The 12,855-nt window shown below is 38.4% G+C and overlaps 1 protein-coding gene across 2 annotated transcripts; it reads left to right on the forward strand.

Annotated features, from left to right (window-relative positions):
* Nucleotides 1-96: 96 nt before the first annotated feature.
* On the forward strand, nucleotides 97-12,149 carry ap1ar (adaptor related protein complex 1 associated regulatory protein). Of its 2 annotated transcripts, none has more exons than XM_035669274.1 (10): nucleotides 97-292; nucleotides 2,490-2,538; nucleotides 2,622-2,648; nucleotides 3,046-3,071; nucleotides 3,215-3,311; nucleotides 3,495-3,593; nucleotides 4,485-4,549; nucleotides 5,021-5,094; nucleotides 5,234-5,356; nucleotides 6,622-12,149. In XM_035669274.1, exons 1-10 carry the CDS (start codon nucleotides 222-224, stop codon nucleotides 6,891-6,893), a joined length of 903 nt encoding a protein of 300 aa, XP_035525167.1. In that variant the 5' UTR covers nucleotides 97-221; the 3' UTR covers nucleotides 6,894-12,149. The 2 variants fall into 2 exon arrangements, with proteins under 2 accessions (XP_035525167.1, XP_035525168.1); XM_035669275.1 differs by having other exon boundaries at nucleotides 4,488-4,549; nucleotides 6,622-9,519.
* Nucleotides 12,150-12,855: the final 706 nt, after the last annotated feature.

Raw genomic sequence — 12,855 nt, forward strand, 5'->3', positions numbered from 1 at the left:
TTAACCTAAACCCTAAATAAGAAACAATAATGAAACGCCCACACACGGACAGTGGGGGGCGGTGTTGGGCCTTCAGTGTGTGTGGAGAGAGGAAGCAGGATGAGGAAGTGGCTGCAGACCTCTGGAGATGTGTCTGTGTACAGTGAAGCAGCAGCAGCAGCTGTCAGCAGCACATTAACCGGCTCGGACAGCTCGATAACAGCACACAGTTTGACAATGCGATGGGTAACTGCTGGGCACAATGTGTCGGGCTCTTCAGGAGAGAAGCCAACCGGATCCAGAGAGGAGGCGGGTGAGTTGAGTTAAAAAAAAATGGGAGCTAGGTGAGCTAACTGTTAGCATTAAAAAAAAAAAAAAAAAGTATCCGGTTACTTTGTGCTGACTGAAAGTTGGTGAGGCGATAACACTTGAGTGTGCAGGCCTGGTGTCAGGGTGCTGTGACACTGAGAGATAAAAGGTTGCTGTGTAAACCTCTGTGGGTTTCGAACCTGCAGCCACACAGCACAGATCAAGACCCCACCCCTTATTGTCAACAGTCGGGACATGTAGTTCACTAGTCCAATTAAATGGGAGCCCAGAGTGATCCAGGGTTGTTTATAGTGTTTTATTAATGACTGTAGATTAATGTGTGTGGCTGCTCATTCAGACTGGCTTTAATCTCAACCCTGGTGCTTATATTAGGTCCAGTTCTCTGTGTTTGGCGTTGTTTGCAGGCCCTTGTGTCACCAAATGTAATGTTAATAATTGATGTTTCTTTTTTGTCTGACTGTCCCTGGAGCTTTTAGATGACAGAGGATTTATTTCTCTTCCAGCAGCAAGATGTTTCACACTCATTCATCGCTGTTTTCACATACTGGAGCTGACAGATACAGTAGTAGTTCTAGTGCTGCTCTGATTGGCATTTATAAATATAAAAATGTATAATATAATATCTTTTATTATGTATTGTTCTTACAAGTCTCTGTTTTTATGTTTTTAAATGTGTGCACATATTTGCTTTGCCTCTTTTACAGATGTGCTGTGCACTTTAATTTGTTTTAAATGTGCTGTATTAATAGATTTGATTTGATTAGCTCAGGTTTTAACGATTGTAAAATGAAACCATCTCAACTGGAGTAATATATGTCAGGTTTTGTTCTAAACTTAATACACTGTTGGAGAAAGAAGAAAATAAAGTTTAATTTGAATTTTTATTTGACATAAACATGAGATTGAACATCCTAAAAACTTTATTAAATCTTAACTTAATCAAGGACATAATGAAAAAAAGGGGTTTAATAAGTCAATTATAGTGATGTAACAATACACTGAACTCACAGTTCGATACAGTTCATGATACTAGATTCACAATGCAATTGTCTCATGATTTATTTTCGATTTTTTGAAGATAAATTATAATATTTCACAATAATTTTCTTTATCACATTATAGAATCATTTTGTATTTATAAACTGTGCAAAACAAAGCATGTTTACTTTTGTGAAATGAAACTGAAGCCTTGACACCACAATTTAATCTCACCAATTTCTCACCAATCTTCAAATAATTTGAACAATCGCGTGATATATATATAAACATTCCCGATCAGTTATGTCACAAAACCCGTCCGACCGCCAGCTGTGAAGTCACTGCGAGTGCAACTTGCCTCAAGGTTTCAAACAAAAGAGATCAATAGACCAGTTTCACTGCAGACGAAGTTGTCATCAATAATGTTAATTATGGCTGCATTCTCTGCAGGCGAGCCTGTTCCACGGTCCTGTTATTATTTCTAAGACGGAACCTTTATTAACAATCTTGCTGTCACACGTCAAAATATCTGAAAAACAATTAACCCATTAACTCTTAAATGCAGACATTCCTACATACCTTGGATCTTTAGAGACTCATTATTTATTACTCACAGGCCGAGCTACAAATTTAAATACCTGCATGTAAACACATTATTAGGACATCAGTAATAAACCCACAAAACAGGTTTTTGGTCGTTAATTAAAGTCATTAACTTTTTTCCAAGCATTTTTAAGATTCCAAACTTATTTATGACTTTAGGCTTTTACATGAGATGTATATATACACATTGTACTGTGTTACACACACACACACACACACACACACACACAAATACATACACATACATACACACTGTGATACTGTAGCTGCCCAATGACTGACACCAAACCAAATTAGTCAGCACAGTAAAATCACAAGCTACAGTCTTGTGGTCATTGCAGCATGGCTGTGTACACTGTGTTACCCACAGAACCAGGGCTGTGTGCAAACATCAGTACACAAACACACACACACTCACACACACACACACACACACTCACACACAGCAGGAAGCGAGTGGATCTGGAGATATTTGCTGAATATGAAAACAAGTTTACTGGATTATAATCATTACCCCGCCTTTTAATTGTTTAAGCCATCGTCTACCTTTTACTGTCTAACATTACAGGTGTGTTCATGCTCTCTTATTATTCATGCAGGTCAAAATATTTCCGAAGTAGTACCACAGGGGAGCATTACACAATAGAGGTATGTGTAAAAAATAAAATAAAATAAAATAATGACGATTCAGTATAATATTATATGTCTAATTCTGACTTTTAATTTTGCAGTTTGAAAATCTGGTAGAGAGCGATGAGGTAAGTCTGATCTTCCTGATGTGTGTTAGAGCCTTTCAGTAAATTAGTTTAAGGAAAAAAACATTGTTAGTGAGTTTTCTCTCAACTGTATTATTGCTGTGTAGGAACCAATTAAATTGTAATAGACTTGAGTATACGACGTATGTCTAATTAAAAGCTGAACTATGCTGTTCTCCCAGGGTACTTTTTACTGTCAGACTCCCATTAGCCATCCTCCACTGATGGATAGAAAATGATGGGTGCCCCGATGCGCACCCATCATTGTGGTACAGCAGTCAGAGAGTAACTCAATTACTGTCTGCAGAGTCCCAGACTAGTAGCACTTGAGTCAAACAGTGCAGCGGGGAAGATGCATTTCACATTGCTGTTTGGTAAGATTTTGTTTGTTGCTTTGCAGGCTGAGAGTCCACAGCCCTGCCTGAGGTAAGAGACCTGCTGTCAACCTAAAAAACATAATCACGAGTACTCTAATTATATATATATATTATATTATGCTCTTATATTACAAAAATATTGTTTTTAAAAGGAGCAGTTTACCTTCAAGTATGTTTTATTTCTTTTACAAGGCCCATCAGTGAAGATGAGATCCAGCACCTCAAAGAGCACCGCTACACTGCCATCACAGACAAGCAGAGACTGATAGACCAGAAGCTACAAGTGGAGGTAAGACAAACTTCAAAAAGAGCATCTTTAAAGGTCTTTGTTAGATTAACAGTCCCCGTTATTTCATTTTTATGTTTAAGACATATTTTTGCTTATTTTTAATTTGCTTGCATTGTTTTTTCTGTTTTGTAATTTTCTGTTCTGTGTTTTTGTGTTTGTTTCATTTTGTTATTTCTGCTTCAGTTAGAGGCACAAGAGGAGAAGTTAAGGCTAGAAGAAGAGGCTAGAAATGCCGCCCAGCGTGAGGCCGCCAGGTTGGCACGTGAACGCAAATTGAAGGAGGTGAGGCGGCACTGAGCGCTCCCTTCTGCCAGTTTGACTTACTGCTTGGCTAAAACAACTTCTCCTCTAACCTGCTGGCCCTGTGCAGAGGCTTCCCAGCAAGTCCTCAGCCTTCTTAAAGGGAAACCTTGATATTTTCTCTGTTCAGTCTTCTTTTTGTCCTCATTAACAAGTCCTTGTTGTCCTGTCGGGGATATTGTTGTCTGTTTCAGTGCTTCTTTCACCTGACAAACAACTTCTTAGCATTGTAAGCATTCATAGTAATCCTTTAGACACATTATATTTGCAATGGAACGATGCTAACCATAAATATTTCCATCACTTTATCTTAGAGAAGCAAAAGATTACACATGTATTTCACTTCAGGATGGAATAACATCCAGTAAATGATGTGTAATATACAGCAAAGATCAAAGTGCCAATAGACATAAAACTGGAAATGAACCTTATTCATAAGCACAAGCAGTGAAATGAGGAAAAGATGAAGCCCACATAGCAAATAATCTAATTATTTTTGCCTGGCTTTTATCATCACTGAATAGAGAAATGTGGACTATTGGCACATAATGGTCTTGCAGCGAGGTCAAAATCATGGCTTTATCTTTCCTATACTGTTTCAGAAAAAGGCCTCCTGCAGGAAAAACTGTTTTTCATTTCATTTTTATCATGAAAATGGGACTGTTGTAAAAGATTTACATATTTCTTTGCTTCTCATTCAACATCCCACTGCTTTTTCTGGTGTTGTTTTGTTAAAGTTATTTGCTCACCTTTCCTTAATAACACTGAAATTGTTTTTCATTAATATAGTCTGTATTTTATTCATGGGGAGATATGATCTTTTTTACTTCTCTGTGACTTGATCTGTTACTTGATCTGTGGTTTTATTGTTAGCAGCTGTCTGCCCAGAGGAAACGGGGCAAAGCAGATGGCTCCGGCGGTGAAACTCAGCAAAGAAAGTGAGTCATTTAAGTTCATTAGACAACGGGATTGTTGTTTAGCTGAGGACAAGCTGCGATCATGTGGTTCTGCGTAGGTTTTAGTAGGTACTAAAGGAGACATACTTTATAGACCGTAGTGCTGGATGTATTTAAAGGGATCTTAAGTATTCATTTTTTAAGCTCTAAACAGAAACATTGATTTAATAATGCGAGCACACTGTTTGACCCTGCAGTCTCGCAGTGTGTAGGCTGCAGAACAGATATTAAAGCACTACAAGGTATCCGGTCTCAGAATTCAATGCTTAACTAAATCTTCACTGTGCCAGAAAGGAGCTATAAGCACACAGAGCTGAGCGCAGTATTTAGCTCTTGTCTCATCCAAATTTAAAGAACAGTTATCAGAAAAACCTCAGCAGGAGGTCAAAGCTATGAGTTATGACTTACGGTTGCTGTTATTGTTGTGTTGATTGTTGTTATGGCCTGTTCCAGACAAACCTCTGGGGAGGATTTTGACGTCCACCTGCAGAATATAAAAGCCCAGTCAGAGGCTTTTAGGAGTAACAGTAAGTGAACCATCAAGCCTTAATTATATTACTATTAATTTACAGGTATACATACATTTGTTCATAAGCTCAGGGTATACTGCGTTTGAATGAAAAGGTTTAAGCGTAACATGCACAATAATTGCCTCTTTGTTTCCAGGACTGCCCTCTGACACCAACGTGGTGACTCCAAACACAGAGTGCAGCTGGGACTTCACCACCAAGACTCGCTCCACCAACGATGACGGGACCTCACTGGATCTAGAGTGGGAGGACGAGGAAGGTGAGAGTTACATTTTCAGCTCAAACTGGAAAGCTAAGTTTTCTTGCTGAGCAGTTGAGTCTTTCCTTTGACTCTTCAGCTGCAAAGATGAAGTAGTTTTTGGTCTGTCTCAAATCACTGATCCATTAAACATTTGATTGACATTCGACCAACTCAGAGCTTTCTCCGAACCAGGACTCCGGTTATTTCTCTGCCAAGATTGATTCTGTTTTTCAGTGACACTGCAGCAAAGAGGAGGAGGAAGAGGCAGAACAGGCCATTTGTACACAGTGCATCCAGTATATCTCATATGTATCAATCCTTCCTTAGAAGTCCCATCCAAATGTATGAATAACATTTATGAGACATGTCAGTATGTAAGGTTTCTTGGTCGCTATTCAGCAGAATCCGAATTGTGGATTCTCAGGTGGTCTTCCTTTAGCCAGTGCTCAAGGGGAGCTATAGTATGACTTAAATACTTCTGGAAATAGAGTTGCGGAGTTCAGACTTTCAATGCATGCATTTCCCTCTTATCTGACTCCTGACTCCTGAGGAATGCATCCTTCACAACTGACAGGATTTTCACATCCAAACATCAGCAGTAAAATCTGATGATCTCAGTTTATTGTGCCGTTTTTTGGGCACCGGTCTGTTTATTCATTTCGTCTCGGCCATCTTTGTGCTGTTGCCAGACTGTGGGGATGTCACTGAGTTGTATTTTCCTCCTGATGTGTCATTTGGAACAAAAGTGTTCAAATTTTCCTGCACGTCAGTATGTAAAGGAAAACATGAATCAGCAAAGATTTTCAGTCAATTTTGTCTATTAAAACACACTTTGTGCGTCCTATTTCTCTATTATCTCTTTAATTTTAATATAGTTTACAAAAGGCTGTTGGTATTATTATGCATTGTTCAAAAGCTGGGCACTCTGGGACTGTGGGTCCCCCTTTGGCTTCACAAGGGCTGCTATACTTTACGGCTCATGGCACTTTCTTATTTATTCCCCACTACTACTTTTCTTGTATTACAGCCTGATGGATATAAATGGTCAAGTCAGCTCTTATTGTAAGATCCTACATACATATATAGCATCTAAGTTAGGTTCCATTAAATCCATACAAATACAGTTAAATGTAGTTTGTAAAGTTTTAAACTCGGATTAGAAAGTCTTGAGTAGAAACAGATTTCTTTGATTCTCTCTGAAGCACCAGATCACTGCCTGCAGCACTTTTCTGACTTTAGTGAATTCTGCTGTCAGAATAAAAGCTTGTGTCCTCGCGCCGTAGGAATCAATCGTGCACTTCCGGTCTGGGAGAGGTCTCGGACGGAGGAGGACATCCTGCGCGCAGCCCTGAGGCCCGGCAGCAAGCAGATGAACAGCGGCCCGACCTCGGCCTCCGAGGACTCCAACGCGCTGGAGTGGGAGAATGATTTTGTGAGTACGCATCCAGAGGACAATGCAGACACTGAATTTCAAGGGTTTGTCAATCCTGTCCTAGACACTCCCTCTGAGGACACCTCGGACCGTGGCCTCAGGTTGGACAACCAGGACAGATAGTGTCCAGCACCAAAGGAGACGTTTGTTTGTGTGTTCTCTTCATGTCAAAGCTCACCAGCTTTTTGCCTCATGAAATGGAAATGTACTTACTTTCTCTTCATATTCTGTGATCCGAGACTCTGATGCTGCGGGAATATGTTGTGCATCTCTATACTCCAGTACAGTGTAGAGATGTATTTAATCAAACACTCATTCTTTCAGTGCCTTCATTTGCCAAATTAGCCGACCATTTTATGCATTGTAACTTGAACTGATCAGTTTCCATCCATTACCATTTGACACATTGTTCAGTGAGTGCTTATTTTCAATGCACAGTCCTCTGATGACCTCACAGAAGCTGCCAAGCTACGCTGAAATGAAAAAAGCAGATGGCTGCTTTTTTGAATTGTTGTTACTGATGGACATTTTTCACTGGTTGGTGTGGGGGGGAGAGAGTGAGTCATGTAGTGTAACTTATCAAGTTACGTTGTGTTTTTTAAAATCCCAGCAGGGAAATTTGTCCTCTGCATTTGACCTGTCCGAACTATTTAGCGGCAGTTGAAAGCCACAGTGCAGTGCCTGGAGAGCAACTGCAGTTCTAAGGCCAGTACCTTGGTCAGTGGTCAGCATGTCTTTAAGTGTATAAAAAAAAAACACACACACAAACTACAGAAAAAATATCCTCACACAGCCCTCAGTTTCTTTCCTTAGGTTCAGCTCTGCCCTTTAGTTGTATAAAGTTATTGCATGATGGCAAAAGAGGAACTGAAATCCACATAAAGGTTGCTTAGGAAAAGGTACATTATACTAAACTGTTTTGATGAATCAGAATAATAATACCATCACTGTTTCTACATTTGAGCCTGCACTGAGGATTTGGGGGGGTTGATGGGGTATTTATCATCAATTGTTCTTCTGAATCTTGGATTGATTGCACAACATCAAACTGTTTGATTGACAGTCAACTACAGTAAACACTGCGTATGCATGGGTGCGTAGCCTAATATGATGCAGAGTAAAAATGCCAATATGGGCTCTACCAAATGTTACTCTAAATGACTGGAATTAATGCATTTTCTGATATTTTATTAGACAAACAAACAGGATAATCCCTCAAAACCACTTAAATGTGTCCACCTCTCAGAGCTAACAGGCTCGTGTTATAAAAAAATAAAAATAAAGAGCCCCAAGCATGAAAACACTTTCACTGTCCCTCAGTAATATGCTAACAAGAGACCTTTTTATAAAACAACATAATTAAGCACATACAAGGATTCGTCTATATAAACCTGTTTTTTTTTTTTACTCTTTGATTTTATTAGAAAACCTTTTTTTTATGTCAAAACCAATAGCACAGAACAGCAGAATCATTGCCAGGCACCATGACGTCCTCATCACAAACATTATATATCATGGATTCTTAAGGACAGCAGCTCTTCATGCAGGTCAACACAATTTGCATATTATTGTCCTTGATTTGCAAAGCATAAAGCAAAAAGAAGGTAAATGAGATTTTTAAGTGGTGAGGATGAGCGGAGGGGCAAACCACCAGCCAGATTCCTTATTCCAACAAATATTTAAAACTCTCAACAGGAAGTTTTTTCATAAATCGCCGGCTTCTAAACTACACATCTTTAAAGGTCCAGTGTGTAACATTATAGGAAGCTCTGTTGGCAGAAATGGAATTTAATATTCTAGGTTGGTTTTTTTTTTAGTGTATAATCAGCAATAATTTGATGGCACTAATTCTGGACGTTATTCTAGATCTAACTTCATGTGATACGTCTCAAATCTAAACAACTGGAGTGAAATAATTTTGCTGTTAATGTGAATACTTGCTCTGAAATACAGGAGAATAATTTTAGAATATAGAATAGGTGGGACAATCTTCACTAAAAACTAAAATCACTCCCTTTGCCACCTTTTAAAAGAGACTTGACTGACTTCCGAATCATTGCTGGCATTTGGTGTATTTAGGAGACAAATCTTTTTTAAGTGTAATGACTTTTGATTTAATCTGATATGAAACTTTCATGAATCATTATCTGCTTGTTGTTCACTGCTAATATTATAAGCAATATTTTGTGGAGTCTGGATGGAAAAAAAGATCAAGGTTACCAAACATGCAAACATGACTCTGTGGTGTAAACTTTGTCATGTTGCTACAATTGATCCAATGCTGCTGTATACATTATTCCAGTTCTTGTGCGTTACAGTTATATATCCTGATATTTTGACCCATGGCGTACGGTCGAGCATGAGTTGAGACAATAGTGTTTCTCGCATTTATTATTTAATCTGTGTGAATCAAAAGTAGTTTACTGATTGCACTGCAATGTGTGGATTTTTAATTTGGTGTTAGCAGCTCATAGGAGACATTCACTGAAATGATTCACTTGTGTGAAGAGGAAACTGATCGAACACACATGCACTACTGTAGAAGTGTGTAGACGAGACACGGGTTGATTTGCAGAGTGTGTAATAATATTGTTTTGAGCACATTTTAAAATTGTTTTTGCTGTGATTACGTGATCTCTGATTAATCACTGTAATTTTCTGTAAAAAAAACCAACAACAAAAAAACCTGTATCTTCACATTCCTTGTCACACCGAGCCTAAGAGAAAAGAAATAAAATATAGAAAAATGTATCAGGCATCACATACAATCACTGTAATGACCAAGTGTACATGAGGTATCATCACCTTAATGTGAGCTGCTGCTGGAAGTCGATTGTTTCTGTGAATTTTGTCACTTTCTACCAAATGTTTGAGTGTTTTTTAGCGCATGTACCGAAAGTACAAGACTTTAGCGCGGGGACCTCAAACTGCCGGCCCTCCCTCCGGCCACAACATGATAGTACAATCCACCTTTTTTTCTTTCTTCTAGTTGTATCATATCGATTTAATCTACTCCTTCACATACAATTAAAATAAAAATTCAGTTTGAATTTGAGACCCCTGATTTAGAGAACCACAGGCAGCACCCATCCCAATACAAATCACAAATCTATACTCTGAACTTAAAAAGTAGATCTCTGGATGTTCTACAAAGGTGAACTAGAGGTACATGTATCCTAAGCTTTATACACTGCACTGAGTGTGTTTCTTTGTCACAGCTCCATTGGTTGAACATAGATAGCACTGCTGTCGGTCAGGGCTCCCTTGACTCCCAGTACCTAAAAGTGACACTGTTAATAAAACTGTAAGCCTGTTCACACTGTACAGCTAATTATTTTTTTATAAAAGTTAGTTCTAGTATCTTATTCGTAATATTTGCTTATTTCTATGATTCCCAGAATGATATGACTTAGGACAAACAACCAAATAACCTCCTCAATTCATGCTGAATGTATTTACTGTATCTCCCTTAAAGATCCAGTGTGTAACTTTTAGGAGGATCTATTGGCAGAAATGGAAAATTATATTAATAGGTATGTTTTCATTAGTCTATAATCACTTGAATCTAGGAATTGTGTTTTCATTCCCTTAATATGAGCCGTTTTTATCTACAGACACCGTGGAGCTCTCCGCAGAGTCCACCATGTTGAACCGGCTGTAGATTTCTGGCTATAAATGGGGCTTTTCGCATTTCTCTTTCATACTTTTATAGTTTTTCCTGCACACTTCACAGCCGGTTCTCATTCCCAGGACGTCAAATCCAAATGCGAGCGGTTAGTTGCAGTCTAAAACTTCACCACTAGATGCCACTAAATCCTACACACTGGTCCTTTAAAGGCATTCTACGCAATTCAATTTTAGCTTTTGGGTGGAAAAGCGTGCTGTTTGAGGCTCTCAAGTAAATAACAAAAAAATGACAAAATGATGCAAAGAATAGATGGAAGTAGCTGAAAATAAACTAGCCTTTTCAGTACATATTGTAAGGTACATAGACTGTTTACAAAGAGTTGATTCAGCACATTTACAGAGTCTAGTCTGATATTCTGGTTTTCACAGCACACACAGTTCATGCAGCACAGACTAAAGTTGAAGCAGACGTTTTTTCTGGGCAAGCAACACACTTTTTAAAAATGTATTTAACCTTTATTTGAGCAGGCAATACATTAAGAACAGCAACCAGCAGCAGGAAGCATTAAAAGATCTTTTTCTTCTTCAACCTTATTTTTACAGTCGCAGTGGAGCAGGCCAGTGCTCCTCCGTCTGACTCTCGGTTTTTTGGAAGCGTCACTTTCCTCTAGTTGCTTCAAGATGTAGGAATGCAGTGTTGATAATCTGTAATAAATTTCACAAAAACTAAATGTCCCCTTTGCTGGTCTGTGTTTAAAATACAACGGTGATTCAACTTCCTGTCAGTTCATGGAAGCGTTACTCAGTAGCTGTCCCGAACTGTCTGTGCCTGGTAAAGCTCTGCTGTGAACAGGAAGTGATACATTTCATATTTCTGGATTTTGAAGTAAGTAGAGTAAGGCTTGTGGGAACTTTTGATTTAAAATGTGTCTCCTGTCACCTGCTCGATCGCTGATTATTCACCTGTTTGATCACCAGTCAATCAAACCAGGTGACCTGCCAGATGATTCTAACAAATATATATACATATATATATCATATAAATCATTTTTTATGTGGTTTTATTATTTGTGAGTATAGTGTAGTCAAAGTGTGTAGTGTAGTGTAAGTCAGTCAGTTAAGGAAACTTGGGATCCTAGTACCATTTTGCATCTACAAGTGCTTTATTATTATTTATTTATCGACCATTAAGTTTAAATTTTTGCCCTCCAAAGGAAAATGTTTGGGCTCCTCTGGTTTATTACTTTATTACGGGTTACAAAAATGTGTAATAAAACCGACTTTAATAATGTTACAACTTCGAAGAATGCCTCAAATTGTTAGATTATTCAATATGTTTAATACATCTGTAAAGTAACAATACATTTAAATGTGGTGTTTTTTTAAATTGGTTCACAAACAGTTACTACGAGTTTTTTCATGAATGAGACCAAAAAAAAAAAGTATCTTCTGTATCTCTTTACCTGTCCATTAGAGAGTATGTCCCAAAAGTAGAATAAATTGTGCACATGTATAAAGAACTGTATAAAGGTGGATTTTTGGAGGGAGGCGGGTTTTATTTCTTATATGTTTGCGACTGAACAGCTTTACAAGATGAAATGTGCAGCTCGGACTTCTCTGTAAATAAAAGTTGTCTTTGCATATTTGCATTGTCATGGCATATTGTTCCACTGCAGGAGATAATGAAGTGGAACCGGTTGATATAGACGACAGATTATTGTACATAAATGAGTAAAATATTTGAGTCCTCGATACCAGTGGTTGGGTTTTTGTTGAGTGTGTATGAGCATAATAATCGGCTCACTGTCGCTAAATCACCGTTCATTGTGAATATTTAATTGGATCAATATATAAAGTGTTAGCTGCAACACTTATGTTGTTTTAAAAATAGCCTCTAATTGATTTCTACTGGTTGTATTTGAACAGTCTGACTTCTTTCAGAGGCTGATGTGTAATTGGGGGGGGGGGGGGGGGGGGGGGGCAGTAATAGAAGGACATTTTGTAGATTTAAAAGTAAACAGAGCTTTGTCCTTGTGCCTGGATCAAATATTAACCTGGTATGAGTGTGATTAAAGGGTTAATAGATGCCTTGGTTATCGTGGTCAGTTTATAAAGTACATACACCAACTGATTGGAGCGAATCTGGCTCCAAAAATAAACTGGCACATAAGTCATGGTGTGTGTCTTCCTGTAATAGTTGATATCATAACGATGACACGTAGTCTGATGAGCTCAGTCTGTGTAATCCACATTGACGTAAAAGGTCACAGATGCTTTGTGTTTATAAGTACGAGCATTTTTCTTTGAACAGGACCAGTTCTTTCCATCAAAACCTCTGCCCTGATGTAGTAGCAAACGGTAAACCTGCTCCAGTTGGTGTAACTGTACGTGTTACTGTACGTAAAAACAGCCTTCTTCTGATGTTTTATGCTGTTTTAATTACTTTGTGTCCTGTATG

This window comes from Morone saxatilis, unplaced genomic scaffold (genome assembly GCF_004916995.1).
Source record: "Morone saxatilis isolate NCDOM2014 unplaced genomic scaffold, NCSU_SB_2.0 Contig22, whole genome shotgun sequence".
In the NCBI taxonomy this organism is placed as follows: domain Eukaryota; kingdom Metazoa; phylum Chordata; class Actinopteri; family Moronidae; genus Morone; species Morone saxatilis.

What these genes read in the sequence shown, in the direction of transcription:
- ap1ar (XM_035669274.1), top strand. Translation starts at nt 222, where the DNA reads ATGGGTAACTGCTGGGCACAATGTGTCGGGCTCTTCAGGAGAGAAGCC. An exon ending in ATCTGGTAGAGAGCGATGAG is followed by an intron (nt 2,649 to 3,045) that starts GTAAGTCTGATC and finishes GTTGCTTTGCAG; the next exon opens with GCTGAGAGTCCACAGCCCTG. An exon ending in GTGAACGCAAATTGAAGGAG is followed by an intron (nt 3,594 to 4,484) that starts GTGAGGCGGCAC and finishes TTTTATTGTTAG; the next exon opens with CAGCTGTCTGCCCAGAGGAA.